The 20,820-nt window shown below is 37.1% G+C and overlaps 1 protein-coding gene across 1 annotated transcript in view; it reads right to left on the reverse strand.

Annotated features, from left to right (window-relative positions):
* The window catches only part of LOC128993491 (5'-AMP-activated protein kinase subunit gamma-2-like), a 326,963-nt gene that overhangs the window by 292,964 nt on the left and 13,179 nt on the right, over positions 1-20,820 (reverse strand). Inside the window, exon 2 of the mRNA XM_054417433.1 lies at positions 1,463-2,151. Within this exon, the coding sequence (XP_054273408.1) occupies positions 1,463-2,149 (687 nt within the window). The 5' untranslated portion in view covers positions 2,150-2,151. The remainder of the gene's footprint in view (positions 1-1,462; positions 2,152-20,820) is intronic.

Genomic DNA, 20,820 nt, shown 5'->3' on the forward strand with positions numbered 1-20,820 from the left:
GCTAGTTTATATATATGTGTGTGTTTTTTTTTTAAACATAACACGAGTGTCACCGATTTGACCATAAGTAGACGCCCGGTCCACGCGCGGCTAACTCAGTCATGGGCAAGAAGCGATTTTGTCTCTGTCTCTCTATCTCTGTTCGGCCCAGGTTCGGCCGCGCCGTCCCCCCATCCACCCCATCACATTCTCTGTCTCACTCACACCTACCGCGCCGGCGACAGTGGCGCTCTCGCTTCCTAGCGGCTGCCGCGCTAAGTTTGCCAATTTCAAATATTTCTAGGCTGAATATTTAACATGGGCGTTGCGCTTCTTATAAGGTCTGTATTCATTGGTGGAAACTAGTTGCAACGCTGTGATAAGCGTGATAAACACCACTCTAGTTGCAACTGTTATCTAGAGTCAATGATACTACAACTGGGGTGTTTACGCCAAACAATTTAAGACCCGTCAGTCAGGTATTTGGCAGCGACCCAGTCACCCACTGAAAGTGCTCGGAAAATTTCGGACGAGACTAACAATGGCCGGGACCTGAAATTTACTTCAAAATCTGCAGATTTTCAAACTTAGTTTTTACATAGAATATTTCATACGTTTAATGATTGATACAAAATGAATTTAATTTTTATATTTTCTTAAATTATTTTATGCTCGTAAACCGTTGATAAAACCTAAAAATTAATGTCGGTGGATTGACTAAATGAGGACGCAATTTAAATACTACATGATTTCGCAAAACTTAAAATGTAGACTGCCAGTACTGGTTCACCAATGTCACTATACCATTGAGAATAGACTTATCCTCATTACAATAAAATAGCTTATCTTTCGAGAGAAAATCATGAAGGTGCTGCAGAGGATTTGGGAAAATAACTTATCGTGATGAAGTTGGAAAAACGTCTTGTTAATTTCAATCGTGGGAGAGGATATGCCTTCAATTTATGATTTTCTTATGTAAAACATTACGGAAATATATTGATGTTTAAAAACATGAGATTAATTTAAAAGAGGACTGTCAATTGTATCCTTACATTCCGAAAAAATATTTAAAAGTAAATAATAAAATAATTAGTTTGATATTTATGAAAAATAACACTTAAGTGACAACTTTATGAATAACTTATTTACATCCTCTCAATAAATGTACAGTAATTAATCAAGGTTTACAGCAGACGGAGATGGCTTTCTCGCGAATGAATCGTGAAAATTACATAGCCAGGGATGATACCTCTTTACCGTACAGTACCGTAATGTCTCCAGTTTCTAAGATTACCTATAAAACAACAGATCGTAGATAACGTTTCCCGATGTTACCTTTCCCTGAGAAGATACAAGTGTTAACGCGATTTAATTTTCACAGCATTTAAACTATAGAAAGGTTGAAACACTATTCACTCAGAATACAAGTACAAACTCCTTGTAAAAATAATATTACCTACTTATGCAAAGTGTTGCGACTCACCCTTTTCCGTCGGACCGTATCCGGGTCGGCGCGTCGCACCCAAATCTCCTCAGTAGAATCATTATCCAGGGTGGACGTGGAAGACGCCTGCGACTTCATCTCGATCATGCTGGAGTCGAAGAACCGTTTATCCAGGTGGGGCGAAGTCCCCCGACTCATCGTGCGCGGGGACAGAGGCGGTGTGTCCGGGGTAAGGGAAGGGTTCCTCTTCGGGGTCGGTGGCGCTGAAGAAACAGGCGACGTTTCTTCCTTGCTCTCTTTGGATTCGGCTTTGGATTCGTCCTTGGATTCGTCCTTGGACTCGTCTTTGGACTCATCTTTGGACTCGTCTTTGGAATCCTCGTCGTCCGAGGTGGTAGCGGACGTGGTACTAGAGCTGCTTGAGGACTCTGCCCGTTTGTCATGATCCCCGTGGTCAGCCACGGTCTCATCCTCCTCCGGACACTCGCTGAGCCGCCGCTCCCACTGGCTCCTGGATGGCAGACGGTTCACGTGATGAAGGAAGTAGTGTTGGAACCACGAAACGTCCTCGGCACTCGTCCTAGAGTCGTGTCCGAGGATTTCCTTGAGTGCCGCAAGGGAGGTGATGGTGTTGTAGTTGATCTGGTTGACTAGGTCGTCGAAGTCGTCGTCCTCTTCGTCACCCTCTTCGGCTGCAGGTGGTGTTTTGTCCCCGTCCCCGGACATCTCTGAAACATACAAAATCACAATGAACATTCTGTATCTTTGTTAAATCTACCACAGTCAATATCCATCTTCCTAAGATATCCCTGGTTACTGGACAACTACAACCATACCGTTTAACCATATCTCTTTTCTGAAACCCCACAATTCAAACATCCAGTATAGCGTCTCTGTTATGTAAAACAGTCAACATCTACTTTTCTAGCATACACCTAACTCCTGTCTGCAGCACGTACCAAAGTAAAAATCAGCCTTTTCCACAATCCTCCCTGCTACAGTGCAACATTATACACCATAATTTATATCCTCGCGCATTGTGGAAACATGAGCTACCATTGACAACACATAAAAGTTCTAACTTGTCGATCAAATGAGAAATTTTAAAATACTTTTTGCACTTGGAAACACAGAAATTATCCGAAAAGCAGTGTGAACCTTCAAGGAAAAGATTTTAAATCTAGGAACATCCTAAAAATTCTTGGTAGAAACAATTTTCGGTTAACCAAACAAAACATTTAACTAATACTGACTTTCAGAACACCTTTTACAGACTGTACAAGTGAATCTAATTAATCTTCTCCCTGAATCCGTTTAGTTCTAATCACAGATTACTCCGGTAATTAATTACAGACATTTGTTCTCTGATTGTATGAGCTAAACTGCAATTAATTACTACTCCTTGTTTTACATTGCAGTCGAATGAGCTTACCATATTTTGCAAGAGGGGTAAGCTTTGATGTATAACCTTTACCTATCACTTCAAGCATTTATAATCTTTCAGTGCAAGTTTCTGTACATAATTTTATTTGGTCTGATGAAAGATTATTACATATTAATTTCTTGGGTATAAACAGTTTGAAATGTCAACAATCGACACTAATTGACAAAACAACTTGTTGCATAAACATGTTGCTCTGGCATGAAAATGTAATATTTCCATGTCATAACCCACTGTCGCTGACTTGTGTATTCAAACAAGAACGTTTGGCAAAGTTTGGTAAACCTCACGCTGTAAACTTCCTGAATAGCAAACATTGTACACTTGGCTGACTCGCTATCACATCGTCCTACATTAGCTGTTGAGGAAAACAACAACAAAGAAAAAGGGACTTTATCAATAGTATTTGTTATAGGTAATGGATACTTCTGCCATTAACAATAGACTAACAACAATCTATACTTATCTATATATATAAAAGGCAAAGCCCTCACTGACTGACTGACTCACTCACTCATCACTAATTCTCCCACTTCCCACTTACCTAGGAGGCTGAAATTTGGTACACTGATTCTTTAGGCATTAAATAGGAAAACTAAGTGGTTTTTATTCTGATCGGACTCTCGGGCTCCGCCCCAGTGGCTCTGGAGTTTCCCATGTTAACCTAATGAGTACTCATATTTAAATGGAATTAATGAATCATAACAGCTGTTTCAATTTAACAATAAGTTGGTTCTGTTCTGTGATATTCAATAGCATTAAAGTTACAAGGATTACCAACAGAGTGCAGCACTATTATTTTTTTTAATTTATGACAACAGCTAATTTGCAACCAAAAGGTGAGTGAGCGTAGCGAACGAACTTCAACCCGGAGGCGAGTTAGCGTAGCGAACGAGCTAACCTGAAGGCAAGTGAGCGCAGCGAACGAGCTCCAACCGTAAAGGTAAGTGAGCGTAGCGAACGAACTTCAACCAGGACATGTGAGCGCAGCGAACGAGCTCCAACCTAAAGGTGAGTGAGCGTAGCGAACGAACTTCAACCAGGACGTGATTGAGCCATGCGAACGAGCTCACATATGAAGTTAAACGGGGCAAAGCCCGCAAGTACGGCTAGTCTATATATATATATAAAAGGCAAAGCCCTCACTGACTGACTGACTGACTCACTGACTCACTCACTCATCACTAATTCTCCCACTTCCCATTTACCTAGGAGGCTGAAATTTTGTACACTGATTCTTTAGGCATTAAATGGGAAAACTAAGTTGTTTTTATTCTGATCGGACTCTCGGGCCCCGCCCCAGTGGCTCTGGAGTTTCCCATGTTAACCTTATGAGTACTCATATTCAAATGGAATTAATGAATCTTAACAGCTGTTTCAATTAAACAAGTTGGTTCTGTTCTATGATGTGCAATAGAATTAAAGTTACAAGGATTACCAACAGGGTGCAGCACTATTATTTTTTTAAATTTATGACAACAGCTAATTTTCAAATAAAAGGTTAGTGAGCGTAGCGAACGAACTTCAACCTGGAGGCGAGTTAGCGTAGCGAACGACCTAACCTGAAGGCAAGTGAGCGCAGCGAACGAGCTCCAACCTAAAAGTGAGTGAGCGTAGCGAACGAACTTCAACCAGGACGTGATTGAGCCATGCGAACGAGCTCGTCTTAAAAATTAAGAAGCTAAACGGGGCAAAGCCCGCGGGTACAGCTAGTAATCTATATATATAAAAGGCAAAGCCCTCACTGACTGACTGACTCACTCATCACTAATTCTCCCACTTCACACTTACCTAGAAGGCTGAAATTTGGTACACTGATTCTTTAGGCATTAAATAGGAAAGCTAAGTGGTTTTTATTCTGATCGGACTCTCGGGCTCCGCCCCAGTGGCTCTGGAGTTTCCCATGTTAACCTAATGAGTACTCATATTTAAATGGAATTAATGAGTCTTAACAGCTGTTTCAATTAAACAAGTTGGTTCTGTTCTATGATGTTAAATAGCATTAAAGTTACAAGGATTACCAACAGAGTGCAGCACTATTATTTTTTTAAATATTTAACAACAGCTAATTTCAAACCAAAAGTGAGTGAGCGTAGCGAACGAACTTCAAGGCGGAGGCGAGTTAGCGTAGCGAACGAGCTAACCTGAAGGCAAGTGAGCGCAGCGAACGAGCTCCTACCGTAAAGGTGAGTGAGCGTAGCGAACGAACTTAAACCAGGACATGTGAGCGCAGCGAACGAGCTCCAACCTAAAGGTGAGTGAGCGTAGCGAACGAACTTCAATAAGGACGTGATTGAGCCATGCGAACGAGCTCACATATGAAGTTAAACGGGGCAAAGCCCGCGGGTACAGCTAGTAGACTATATAATTGGGAGTCGCTTTTATTACACTGTAACATTTGGAAGAGGTAACAAAGCCATAGTGGATTAAACATTTAAAAAATTACAAAACTAGACAGCATATTTTCACGTTGTTTAAAAAAGGTAAAGCACAACTCATAAAAGCTACTAGAAAAATAAATATAAACGGTACAAGCAAACTGCCACATACTTTCTCCCATTGGTTACGTAATAATAAACCATTAGGTTGACTTGATCTGGGTGTACGAAGGGGATAATGATTTCTTCATGAAGAAAAGCACAACAATTACAATAACTAATGAACCGTTCTTTATACAGCGTTGGGGGTTGTGCTTTTTTTTCAAATCAATTGATTGACGGTTAAAAATAGAACACACATTAAAACAGAAACATGATTTACAAACCACAATTTTACAGTACGATTTAAAGTATTTTCCAATATCATAGAATCATGGTTTAGCTAAGAGGTGTCATTGTTGGTGTCAAATGAAGAATGCTAGGCCTAGCCGAAATGAAAATGGTAGTGCTAGTAGAAATTTGTTGTTTGGATTTAAATGTAGCCAACAACTACAAAAAATTGTCAAACAAAACAGTAATATTCATTGACAAAAGCTTATTGATATAGCATCAATTCTCAATTCCTTGATATTTAGAGTGAACTGAGTTTCTATTGACGACTTCGTGTAATCCTGTTGGAATCCTACTATTGATTCCAGAGTACAGTATTGTTATATCACAGCTGATAGGGCTTTAAATACCTGTGACGATCCCTATATTCAATATGACTTTTTGGGATCAACACTTATGATACTGCAAGTAGATATCTTAACGTACTGTAAATCCATTAGTTGTAGTGTTTTGTTCATGTCTGGCACGTTAAAATGTGCTGATGGAAAATAAATTTATCCTCTTTTTCAAGGGTCATTTTGTGCATTGCGCTCTTAACCTTTTGGTTACAATAACATATACGTTAAAGATTTTAAAAAGCATTTTGTTCAGCTCACATAGATAACATTAAATTTATCAATAAAATTAGCAAACAGTAGAACTTTCTCAACCACAATAACCGGACTGTAATAAATTTGATCTATTTTTAGGCGATCCATGAGGATAATAAATCTATTGGCTTGACACCAGAGTATAGACGGGCTGTTGAAATGTCGCATTACTCTTGAGTCTCTATATCAAAATCAACCTTGAACAAACAAGACATCCACTCTGGTAACAAAACAGCCTCAAACATTTGTATATCTGAGTCAGTTACATATGCTAGAGTAGGATTTAGATATTCCTTCTAAGATTAAACATATCCTTATACTCGTCGATTTAAGTCTCAGTTTATATTCAGCTTAAGCCTATTTTAAATAGTTCTTAAAATCCTCTTGAGATATACAAACATTGCTTGTAGGGGATGACAAACGATGAAAATTTCTTACAAAACTTCAATGAGATATTAACAATTTTGGTGTTTGGAGTACTACCAAAAAAATTACGTAAAAACGTCATTATACACATTTTAGGTGGAGGTTCCAGCATAAAAGAATTATATAGAATGTATTAATTTACTCGTTGATATTTACACAAACAATAGGCTATGATTTATTTCGAGCTTCATGAATATATCTGTATAAGTGTCCAGTGCATGTAAAACTACAATATTATAACATTTTATAACAGCGCGACGACAAACATAGACTCAGCTAGTAACAATATTTCCTCAGGTATGTTTGCTGATACGCCTATCCGCTTGGGTTTCCGTAGATAAGTCACTTGCGTCACTTACCTAACTAGCCACAATAACAAATACGACTACACAACTGAAGTTTTCAAACAAGATTTCCTACCTTCGCAAAAGTATGAAATTGAAAATTACCTGTGTCTGTCTTTTTCACCATCATGCAAACACTACTGGTCCAATTAAATTGAAATTTCACAAAATGATACATCTTCGACTATAAGGTTTTAACAAAAGGTTTTAAAATTCGAGGCGGGGCCTTGGAAATTAAGCATTGAGTCGTCTAAATTGCGTCAATAACAAACGCAGCAATTTATAACTTTACTTACTTTAGAGTTGTTTACTTTTTTCCAAACCAGATTTAATAATTTGTATTTTTTAATAACACGCAGCTGATTTTAACAAATCAAATAAGATATTTTGATACATAAGTGTTTACTTATTCTATGGCAATATCATTGATTAAAGAATTTCCGTAGCGTTTTATCTCCATCATAGATTAAAGGTGAGTAGACAGCAGTGCAGTAGTAGGTTTACTCCTTTATGGTTCTATAATCAATAGTGATGAGAAATGTTCACAATAGTTTTAAAATGGCTTTAAAAGGATATATTCTAGGTCCATACCACCTTGATAAGAGTCGAGCTAGTTTGATTTTGGATTGCATTTTTGTGTGTTTTAACGTCATTTGGAATTTTAACGTTTCTTATACGGGAATTAAAACGCTGATATTGCTAATATCTATCGTTAAAAATTGTATTAACAGACTCATTTACTGATAGCCCAAATTAGACCAGGGTTAAGAATCGAACTCGATTAGGATCGAACCAGCGACTCTTCAATTAGAAGGCGAAAAACTATAACCACTCAGGTACCGGTACACAATAATTACATAATACTAGATACTAAATCTATCTATCTTCCATATTATTAATACGCAACATGAAACTTTGTGAACAATAGGACTTTTTTATTTTAAGATTTAACCCCACATATCATATACCAAAATGTTCGCCTAGGTGTGTAGATTTTCAAACTGACCTTACATTTTCGAAAAAGTCCCTTGGGCTCTGCCCCAGTGGCTTTTAAAGTTGCCACGTTATCCTTATTAAAAACATATTTGTTTACATTATGATCAGATGGATAATTTTATTGCTGTAATAATTTTTGTTGCAATTTATAGAAACGTGAACTACAAACATTTACTTACTTGGTTGAAATGTAATATGTACTATTTCAATTTGGGTTGGCGTAAATATTAACAATGGAAAAAAGTGAGAGAGCCAGGACAATTTTATATACTTAAAAGAAAACTGAATTAACACTGTGCTGCATTTCTTGAGCAATCATTGAAAGATATAGAAGGAAAGATCATAGGAAAGTCATAGAACACCACCAAGTAGAAGAAATAGAAATAGTGTGTTTTATTATTATTTTATTTTTAATCGTTATTATAGACAACCTAATGCGGCTATGAGTGGGAAACATTTGTAGAAAACACAAAAAACGCGATCAGCTTTTGAAAAATTATTATATATTTACAAGAAATTTTGATTGTATCGATCTGTTATGTACATCGTGAGTATTTCCATAATCTTTGAGTCGACTGTTCTAAAGTCATCGGAAATTATTACTGTTATTCTTTTTAAAATAACGCCTGTAATTGCTTGAATTCGAGCAACAAGTACACTAGTACTAATAAACCAAATACAAAAAATATAGCGTGTCATTTTACAACGCAGGCTTTAAGTACAACAAAGAAACACAGTGACACATTCATCATGACAAACATACAACTATTAACAGAATACACATTGTATGATAATATTAATTTGTTGGTAATTATTTCGTTGGCACGAGACGGTACCATTGTTTCCATACAGGAGTGTCAACTAATGTGGAGTTTTGCATGACTGATTCACGAAACCAACGTTGGTAAGCAACAGAGAAATGGAGTTTTTTAAACTGTAATGTAGTATTTAAAAAGTCACGATGATTCTTTAACTAATAAAAAGCTACGTTCTTCTAGATTACCATTGAATATAGGTTGTATATTCAATTGAATTACTCAATTCTTAAAGGAGTAAGGGGGAGAGAGGTAAAAAATGAAAAAACAATACTTGATACAGAGCTGTCTAATCCTCCTTAAGTACCAAATAACCTACTGGATTACTCTTAAGACCCGAAATGAACTCATTTGGCCACATTGATCAAACCAAATACAGCACAATTATTAATTAAATAGCCGCAGTATTCCCTTATATTGCTCGACAGCTAGATATAAAGTAAACTCAAGAAAAGAAGCAAATCATAGTTCCAAAGCACACCTTCTTCCTTTTTCAAACGTCACACTTTCTACAATGCTACGCAATTGTTCAATTAAATACCCCTAATAATGTAATATTCTAGAAAAAAACAAGAAGCCTATCCCAAACAAAAAGAAATTATAATAACTTGTTTTCAGTGGATTTCTACCTAATGCATTAGTATTTTTAGATAGGCATTTAAAACACTTAAATATATATGTCTAACGAAAGCCTGTTTATAAACGAGTATATAATGAATGTTTGATTAAATTTTAAGACTACATGGTAACTAAAAAAGCAATGTACAATATACCACGGATTAAAGAGTAAACACTCTACATGTCTACATCTCCTAGACAAGTCTGATGACTATATAATCAGTGAATTGACTTACTAAACACTTAAATCATTGTAGCGAATATGAAATAATTTGACCTGGAAGAGAAAGAGATAAAAGTGAAGTACGTGAGGCTGAGACGGAATCAGTTAATTGGAATCTTCGTTAGCGTCAATAAGGGACAATTTACAGAGAAGTCACCGACGTTCACTCATGTATAACGTCCGAGATACGATAGTTATCTTATTGATGCCTTTGTTATGGGACCATCAAAAGTAATATCAAGTAAATGTTTAATGTAAGTAGGATGTGTTAGCGTTAGTAATATTATTGGTTCACGTGTAAGTTGATAACCTACTTGACATCCAGAATTTTTTGTATCTGAAATAAACGGTATAATAAATCTGACATAGGGACTTTCTCCCATTAGCTTGTCAACAACCTTTTTAATGGGTAAGCGATGAGAGTAACTATGATATATAATAGGTGAAATCACAAAAGTTGCGTTAACTTATGAACCGTAATTTTACACGAATGGGGGTTGCACTATTTTGTTTGGAATTATAAGGACCATATGGCTAATTTTAATCAGAACCAGGGTTGTCGAAAAAACGATTTTTCAAAAGGAAAATGGATTTTCCATGGGCTTTTACTGGAAAATAACATAAGTTACAATAATTTTTATACAGGAATGGGAATCATACCATTTTGTTCAGAATATAAAGGGCTACAACATACTAAATTCCTATCAAAATAGTTCGGGTTTACTAACTTGTAATGTTATTTTTGATAACAATATTGGTACTTATTATGCTTTCATTAATTGCTTGCCCAATTCAGTGTCGATATGAGGATACAATTCGTAATAATATTATGTTAGTTTACTTATTACGTTAAAATAGAGGTGGGTTTGTCGTTAACACATCGCTTCATAACCTTAAGTTAACATACAAATAGTTACAAAATAAAATAATTAAAACAATAACATCAATTAATTTTGTATTAGAGACTGTTTTAACTAAGTTCTCTTAAACATATAGCTCTATCTTGTCCATTCATACAAAGTCAGTGAAATAACCACAAAAATATACCAATTACGAGTAAAATATCAGTGAAAACACTGAACCAAGTTATATTTTTTGCACGAAATATACCATTTCCCCGTTTATACTTACCTCAAATCAAAATGTCTAACAAAGCTTTACTTTATTTTCGATAACTCTAAATAGAAAGAGGACAAGTCACAAGTATTGGTGACATTACAATGTTGTCAATGTTATCCATTATGACGAGTACACAGCCGTTATCACTCAAGGTCAAATCACTTGTCGATCTAATGTCAAACATTTACCAGTGATAAGAAGATACTGCCGTGGCGCCCAATCGGCCCACATGCTAATAGCTCACTAATTGCTCTATAAAGTACAGTATAAAGTCTGACTAATTTTGCTCGAAATCGGGGATAAAATAAGCTTAATTATTGTTGCCCGACTCAGTATAGTATAATCTTTATTTTCACCAATAAATGGGAAAACAGGTTTTTAGCGAATAACTCACTAGACATTCCATCCCCATGTTAAAGTTGTAGCCAGGTTTTTAATCAAATTTGTCTTAGTTGATGTGAGCCACCTACAGATTGCGCTGATCTAAATTACTGATTTCTGCCGATTACATGATGGTTTTTATTAAATTAAACTGATGGAATGACTTATTATCAGCTATAGCAACTGTTGTGACCCAGCAACTATGTCAGTAACGAAAAATAAGTTACAAAACAGAGTTTTAGACACTAGCGCAATCTGTGACTGGCTCACACAACTACATTCTTTTTTAGTAAAAAATTGGCAACAGCTGATCCATATAGATGGGATGTCTTCTTCTGTATCCAATAGTCAATGATTTATCTCATCTTATCTTACTAGTATTATAAATGTGAAAGTTTGTGTGTTTGAAGTTCAATCACGCTTTAACTACTGGACGGATTAGGCTGAAATTTGGCATGATGATAGCTCACATTCCCGATTAACATATAGGCATATTCTTATCTCAAAAATCCTTTAGGGCTCCGCCCCAGTGCCTCTGTAGTTCCCCATGTTAACCTTATGAGTATTCATATTTAATGGGAATTAAAGAATTTAGTCAGCTGTTTCAATTAACTAGGTGGCGTTCGCAGAGGCATCCACAAAATTGAGCGGAGCCATCAAGGGTTTAAATTTTATTGTTTTGGTCATACTGCTCGCCTTTACTACTTCCTTCGCCACTTCCTACGCCACGGACCTGTTTCCCTCCCTTTCCATAGCATTTTTTGATTGCAGATACCTTAATCTAATCGTCATAAACAGTTCCCACACTCCGGACAGCTCGCCTTGACTACTTCCATCATCACTTCCTACGTCACGGACCCGTTTTCCTCCCTTCCCATAGCATTTTTGGATTGCAGATGCATTAATGTAATTGCCAAAGACAGTTCCCACACTCCACACTGCTAGCCTTTACTACTTCTTTCACCATTTTATATGTCGGGGGGATGCTTCCATCCTCTTCTCATAGCATTTCAGCATTGCAAATACATTAATCTAACTGCTACAAACGGTTTCCAGTTCCCACACTCCACACTGCTCACCTTACTACTTCCTTCACCTCTTCTTACGTCGCGGACCTTTTTCCCTCTCTTTCCATAGAATTTTAAGATTGTAGATACCTTAATCTAATCGTCATAAACAGATCCCACACTCCGGACAGCTCACCTTGACTACTGCCTTCACCGCTTCATACGTCTCGGGCCTTTTCTCTCCCTTCCCATAGCATTTTATGATTGCAGATACCTTAATCTAATCGTCATAAACAGTTCCCACACTCCGGACAGCTCGCCTTGACTACTTCCTTCATCACTTTCTACGTCACGGACCCGTTTTCCTCCCTTCCCATAGCATTTTATGATTGCAGATACCTTAATCTAATCGTCATAAACAGTTCCCACTCTCCGGACTGCTCGCATTTACTACTTCCTTCGCCACTTCCTACGCCACGGACCTGTTTCCCTCCCTTTCCATAGCATTTTTTGATTGCAGATACCTTAATCTAATCGTCATAAAAAGTTCCCACACTCCGGACAGCTCGCCTTGACTACTTCCTTCATCACTTCCTACGTCGCGTACCCGTTTTCCTCCCTTCCCATAGCATTTTATGATTGCATATACCTTAATCTAATCGTCATAAACAGTTCCCACACTCCGGACTGCTCGCCTTTACTACTTCCTTCGCCACTTCCTACGCCACGGACCTGTTTCCCTCCCTTTCCATAGCATTTTTTGATTGCAGATACCATAATCTAATCGTCATAAACAGTTCCTACACTCCGGACAGCTCGCCTTGACTACTTTCTTCATCACTTCCTACGTCGCGGACCCGTTTTCCTCCCTTCCCATAGCATTTTATGATTGAAGATACCTTAATCTAATCGTCATAAACAGTTCCCACACTCCGGACCGCTCGCCTTTACTACTTCCTTCACCACTTCCTACGTCACGGACCTGTTTCCCTCCCTACCCATAGCATCATAGGATTGGAAATACCTTAATATATTGGTCATTAGCAGTTCCTACACTCCGAACTGCTCGCATTTACTAATTCCTTCACAACTTCCTACGTCACGGACCTGTTTACCTCCCTTCCCATTGCATTTTATGATTGCAGATGCCTTAACCTAATCGTCATAAACAGTTCCCACACTCCGGACTGCTCGCCTTTACTACTTCGTTCGCCACTTCCTACGACACGGACCTGTTTCCCTCCCTTTCCATAGCATTTTTTGATTGCAGATACCTTAATCTAATCCTCATAAACAGTTCCCACACTCCGGACAGCTCGCCTTGACTACTTCCTTCATCACTTCCTACGTCGCGGACCCGTTTTCCTCCCTTGCCATAGCATTTTATGTGTGCAGATACCTTAATCTAATCGTCATAAACAGTTCCCACACTCTGGACCGCTCGCCTTTACTACTTCCTTCACCACTTCCTACGTCACGGACCTGTTTCCCTACCTTCCCATAGCATCATAGGATTGGAAATACCTTAATATAATGGTCATAAGCAGTTCCTACACTCCGGACAGCTCGCTTTGACTACTTCCTTTATCACTTCCTACGTCGCGGACCCGTTTACCTCCCTTCCCTTATAATTTTTGGAATGCAGATACCTATATCTAATCGTCATAAACAGTTTCCACACTCCAGACTGTTCACCTTTAGTACTTCCTTCACCACTGCCTACGTCGCGGACCCGTTTTCCTCCCTTCCCATAGAATTTTAGGAATGCAGATACCTAAATCTAATCGTCATAAACAGTTCCCACACTCCGGACAGCTCGCCTTGACTACTTCCTTCATCACTTCCTACGTCGCGGACCCGTTTTCCTCCCTTCCTATAGCATTTTATGATTGCAGATACCTTAATCTAATCGTCATAAACAGGTCCCACACTTCGGACCGCTCACCTTTACTACTTCCTTCACCACTTCCTACGTCACGGACCTGTTTCCCTCCCTTCCCATAGCATCATAGGATTGGAAATACCTTAATATAATGGTCATAAGCAGTTCCTACACTCCGGACAGCTCGCCTTGACTACTACCTTCATCACTTCCTACGTCGCGGACCCGTTTACCTCCCTTCCCCTATAATTTTTGGAATGCAAATACCTATATCTAATCGTCATAAACAGTTTCCACACTCCAGACTGCTCACCTTTAGTACTTCCTTCACCACTTCCTACGTCACGGACCTGTTTCCCTCCCTTCCCATAGCATCATAGGATTGGAAATACCTTAATATAATGGTCATAAGCAGTTCCTACACTCCGGACAGCTCGCCTTGACTACTACCTTCATCACTTCCTATGTCGCGGACCTGTTTACCTCCCTTCCCTTATAATTTTTGGAATGCAGATACCTATATCTAATCGTCATAAACAGTTTCCACACTCCAGACTGCTCACCTTTAGTACTTCCTTCACCACTGCCTACGTCGCGGACCCGTTTTCCTCCCTTCCCATAGAATTTTAGGAATGCAGATACCTAAATCTAATCGTCATAAACAGTTTCCACACTCCAGACTGCTCACCCTTACTTCCTTGCTTCCCTTACTTCCTTTAGCATTTCCTACGTCACGGACCTCAAGCTAGTGTCGTCATTTGATTATATTTATGATTCATACCGTTTTTGTTCTAATATCTGTGGAATAATGCTATCAGCTATTTCTTTATCTACTGTATTCAAAAGTCAACAGCTGATCATATGTTTTTGTTTATGTGTCAAATACTGCTTCCATAAGGATTACATTGAAACTTTGAGACCCAGTGGGGCGGATTCCTGAGAGTTATTTTTAACGCCATATAGATGTTGGCACTCACCGATATGGTCTTTATCACCATCCAAAATTTGAAAACGATCAATTCAGCCGTCTAGGAGGAGTTTGCGTATTACGAAATGCATAAAAGTCGACGTATAAGAGCTTCGCTCGCTCCGCTCAAAAAAGTTGGTCCTAATGATATGCAAAAGCATTCAAAAGTTATAAGATTTACCAACAGGCTGCAGCACTATTATTTTTTTTGCATTTATGAAAACAGCTAATTTGAACTAAGTAGCAGCAAAAAAATGTGATACGCAATGAGAACTGTCAAAGTAGGATTGTTTACAGTTATGTTTATGTTTTTAATTTCATGAATAATTTGTGATATTTTGCGGATATCTTATAATTTATTTTTCTCCATTGTTTAGGAGAAGTGGTTAATTCTTTTAGTCTATGGTATAACTGCAATAATCATTTTATACTTGATGCCAACCCCGTACAAAGGACGGGTTCTCTGCTACTTGTCCATAAACTAAACCGTATGCACGGTAAGACCTGGGACAGATTTACTTTACCAATTTGATGTCCCCTGAGGTCAATTTTCAACATCATTACTACAAAGGTTTTTAAAACCAGGTAATATTCTAAAAGCCTCTTTGTATAGAGACGACCTATTAGTCTAGTGACGCACTTTTAATAATGACTTTGTTAGGAAATTTCCACTCGCCCAGGCTTATCACTACACCGCTATAGAGCTCAGTTCTCACATTAATAAATTGAAGAATATATTTATTTTAGATTGTTTGGTTTACGATTTGCCTGACGTATTGCAATTTATAAAAAACGTAAGGCAATGTTTGCGCATCCTTTTAATTTTCGTTACGACCAATTGAAACTCTGCAAGAAAATTTGTGTTTGGTACATTTGTTAAGACCTACAATAAGGGTGAGAAAAATACTTTACAAAAATCAAATTCTTCTTCTTTAGGTAAATAGAATGGAAAAGGTACCAAGCAAGATAGACTTTTAAAACCATTAATTAAGTTAGTACGGTATTCAAAAATATGTTTAACTACTATCCCGTCTCGGTGAGTATTGAAAAGTAATTTTTTTAAATATGATTTGGTTTTGGCGATTTTTGAGATGATTATTACTTTCTCCCTTTATAGGCTACATAGTAATATGGAGAATGTATGGGCTTCGTCTAAAGTTTCAAGACCAATTGTTGTTCACCACAGCTATCAAAATACACCTCACATTATTGTCAAGTTCTCTTTACTTTGTTGTTAATTTCTCTAAGCAAAGCTCGGTCCCCTATATTACAAAGTAAGAGGCCGGTAGCCACTATGTGGTCATGTAGATCTTTCCAACCAACGAGCAATTGTTCACCACACCCACAGCTATCACATTACACCTCACATTATTGTCGAGTTCTCTTTACTTTGTTGTTATTTTCTCTAAGCAAAGCTCGGTCCCCTAGCATACAACGCCCTAGTAAGAGGCCGGTAGCCACTATGTGGTCATGTAGATCTTTCCAACCAACGATCAATTGTTCACCACACCCACAGCTATCACATTACACCTCACATTATTGTCGAGTTCTCTTTACTTTGTAGTAGATTTTCCCATTGCAAAGTTCAGTCCCTAGTATACAAAGCCCTAGTAAGACTCCGGTAGCCACTATGTGGTCAAGTAGATCTTTCCAGCCAACGAGCAATTGTTCACCACACCCACAGCTATCACATTACACCTCACATTATTGTCGAGTTCTCTTTACTTTGTAGTAGATTTTCCCATTGCAAAGTTCAGTCCCTAGTATACAAAGCCCTAGTAAGAGGCCGGTAGCCACTATGTGGTCATGTAGATCTTTCCAACCAACGGGCAATTGTTCACCACACCCACAGCTATCAGATTACACCTCACATTATTGTCGACTTATTTTTACTTTGTAGATGAAACAACTCAATCTTCAGAGCAGATTAGTATGTTAAAATTATATGACTAAAATCCAACGCAATTAGTAAACTGTGTAACGTCCATGCAAACGAAAAATATTTACATTGTAGGTGTGATAGGAAAAGTTAAATGTGTTGTGGTAGGTAAAGTTAAATGTTACAAAATCCTTTTCATCTGTCGAAAGATAAGCTAGGTTTAATTTTAGTTTGATGTTCGCAATAAGTGATGAAGATAATATACAAAGTTTAAGGACTCTGCAAATGCATTAAGACAGCTTTAACCGACTTTTCTTGACAATTAACACTTGACAATCCAAACTGTTTTAGTAAGTCACTTTCGCATGTATAAAGTATAATTACGAAACTCCATCCGCATTAAATTTGATGTACACAAATTATTTTAAAAATCAAATCCAAACCGTCACATTTCCTTTTGTTTTACCAAAACACAATTCACACAGTTCAATTAGATGTTAAAGACAAAGTTGAAAACCATAAAGTGTGAATTATAGTTGCTTTAAATGTACTTTGATGTTGACGATCAACAATTCGCTGTTTGAATGCGTGATTCAAAGCGTAATCGTACACTACTTTGGTCTGCATTGTAGCACAGAATATATACGTACTGTGATTGTAGTAGCATTCGCTTTACTTTGATGTGTTGACGAGTACTGTATTTCAATGTTTCATATTGGATGGAGCAGAAGTGAAATACCTTTTACTGTAGTATTCCTCTTGGTAAAACTGTTCTGTTTGCTCCCGGGAAAGTTGTGAATAATTAGTTTTAATTTGACAATACAAACGTGTTATGTTGAATGACATATTCATCGAAAATACTATAATATTACATACAAATTAAATAGCTTTGGACATGAACTTTCGAGTGTTTAATTTTCTTTGAGGAGAAACTGATTTTTTTCTATTTTTTATGCGAAACAAAGTAAGAACCAGGTTCTAATTTCTGGGCAATTTTTTTCTAATAACATCCGCAGAAAAAGAACCAACATTTCTGAAAATCTTCATTTCATTTTTTGGTTAATTTTTACAGAAATTTGTTTACAGTTCTCGCCTACACAAATCGGTAGGTGGATGGTTAAATCCTGAGAAAAGTCAGTTGCTTTTTGATGCTTCCAAACTGAGCTCAGCGTTTCTTGAGCATAGAACTTTTAATAAATGGTCCTTGCAAAAAAACAGCTGATCTTAGTCAGTAAAAAAACTACATTGGTCATCTACTTCATCATAAACCCATCATACACAATCATAATTCTAGTAGGGTCTGTAACTGTAGGTTCTGGCGCACACCGCTGGGAGCGCCATGTAGTTACGGCCTACGCGCTACGTAACTACACGGCGCTCACAGCGGTGTGCTCCAGAACCTATGGTAAACATGGTAACCACAGCACGGCTGACAGTATGTATTTAATTCTTTTTGTCCATGGTATAATACATTAAAATACGGGAAACTAGTCAAAAACAACAACCAAACTTTTTCGTCTCTAATTTACGTCAAACGCCAAGCCAACAATGTATCAAACAATATATATAAACAATGTATTTATTGTAAACGTCTAAAATGAAACGTCTACTTGTGTACACAATCGAGTGAATTGTTAAAATAACACAACCTTCGCGCATTGACATAGGCGTTATTAGCACATAAAGCACTGGCACCAACAGAAGGTATGTTGGAACTCTTCCAACGTCCAGGCCGTATATCGTAGGCGAGAATCTCCGGTGTTTTCGTGAGACTTTGTTAAGCCACAACTGAAACTATGATGTAGTGTGATTTCCCGAAAAAAGTGTCAATTATAAAATATATATCTATGTGTCCATATTACTAAAATACCAAAATACCAATTATGATAGCAAAATCAAGTGGATACACTTTAATTAAAATATTATAATTGAAGGATGAGTTTGTACGGAGTTAGATGCCGTATTAAGATCTTAGAGTAGCTTTATAACTGTCTAAGACTATTTTTAGCTATGATTTTATCAAAAGCCTAATAATCAATAACGGCTGGGTACGGTTCAGAATAAAAAAACTACTCTTTCTCCAGAAACAAACTGACGACCTTCTACTTTTAAGAACTCAGCTCTCCTGATTTTTTCATCTGGAAATTATAATTATTTATAAATAATCATACACCTATTCCATCAGAAACTACAATATACATTCCTAAGTTTTGTATCAAAATTCTTTGAACAGGTTAGTTTTAGACGAATGGTGGTCTATTTGTACAACCATTTTGAAGAATCCAAAAACCATCATGAAAAGGTTCCAGTTGACATCTATTTCATACGATATAAAAAATTGTAATTCAAAATTATTACTTGATACATTAACCCTGTATTATTATCACCGATATTTACTGGAACTGGACGATTAGGCCTGATAATGAATAGCATTAATCGTCATTGAAACATCTATTTACATACTGTATTTACCGTCTTGCGCGATTTTACATTGCATAAAATCTATCAAAGTGTTTTAAGAGTTTAAAACGCGTTTCATTTGTACAATAGCGCCAAAAAGAAAAAAAATATTCCTGTCAATAATTTAAGCATTAGCCTATATATATTTTTTTTGTTCAAACATACAAGAGCTAAAACACCTACAACATAACAGAGAAAACACAAAATCCCACTTTAATAATTACCACTAAGATAAATGCAATACTTATAATGTGTTCATGTAAATATAACACAGATATAAATAGAATAAAAGCTAGTTTAAGTCCACCCACGGCTCGATGGTTATGCGTGACTACAGAGAAGTAGATTCACCTTCCCCACACACGCTAGGGGGGCCGCACGAAACTTACTTTGATCATGGAACTTTTTTAAAACAGGCTGCAGAAAAAAATTTAAAGACCCGATAATTTTCTAAGGGATGTTTTGTTTATTGTTTTGAGAATATGCAGATTTCGGTGTTGTTTTCATTTTATAATTGTCCAGACTTTGGCTAGGTTTGAGATTTTTTATTTGACATTGTTTTTCAAATAACTATAAGGCTAGGCATAGAAGGATGGGTTGCAGCATTATTTTTTTAGATAAAATTCATTGGCGCCGGGATTTGAGCTAGAAACCTTCGGAAACCGAAGTTTTGCTCTCTAGCTTGCTCCTCAAGGGTTAAATTGCGATTGTGTACCAATTTATGTTTTCTTGCCAGAGGACGGGATCAGTTACGAATCTCGAAACGTCAGGAAAACGTCTTACTAAACATTATAAATAACGTACGCAGTAATCTATCGGATATTCATTGTTACGGTAGTCTAAAATTGGCTTTAATTTCACCATTGGTTTTACCAAAGATTATATATGCTACGCAAAATGTAAAAATAAAAATTGCGTAGCATATGTAATCTTTGGTTTTACATTACTACTTCACTTCAGACTATTTGTAAATTAAGTAAATTAATCATCTGCATTAAAGTTTACATTTACTGTGCTGTTTTAAGCACTAATACAGTACGTACAACCGGAAGCAATTCCAACTATTAGCTTAAGCTTAATCTAATATTCCTCTGAGAGAAGCCCTGCCTGCTGTCGACAGGGCTTGTAGCTGTTGCTACATTTACTATAAAATGTATAAGAATCACAATCAGTTCACGATTTTAGCTAAATGTGTATTGATGGACAGGTTTTATGAGTACAGCGATTAGTCAGTTGTAAAATAATAAACATAAGAAGTGTAAAAAAATGGCAACAGCCCTCAACGTTGTTTATGTACCCAGTAGCAATAATAATTATGCAATTAATCGAATTAATGTCGTCAATATTGTAAATCACAGAAACAATGTACGGTTACATTCTCTAAATTTAATTATTTTCCCGCTACACAATTCAATGAAAGGAAAAAGTAGCACAGTGAATCTTAAGCATACAAAGGTCCCCGTTAGATTTCTTTCGAAAAT

Source organism: Macrosteles quadrilineatus, unplaced genomic scaffold, assembly GCF_028750875.1.
Source record: "Macrosteles quadrilineatus isolate MER2022 unplaced genomic scaffold, UCM_ALF_1.0 Scaffold_4__1_contigs__length_99947679, whole genome shotgun sequence".
Classification (NCBI taxonomy): domain Eukaryota; kingdom Metazoa; phylum Arthropoda; class Insecta; order Hemiptera; family Cicadellidae; genus Macrosteles; species Macrosteles quadrilineatus.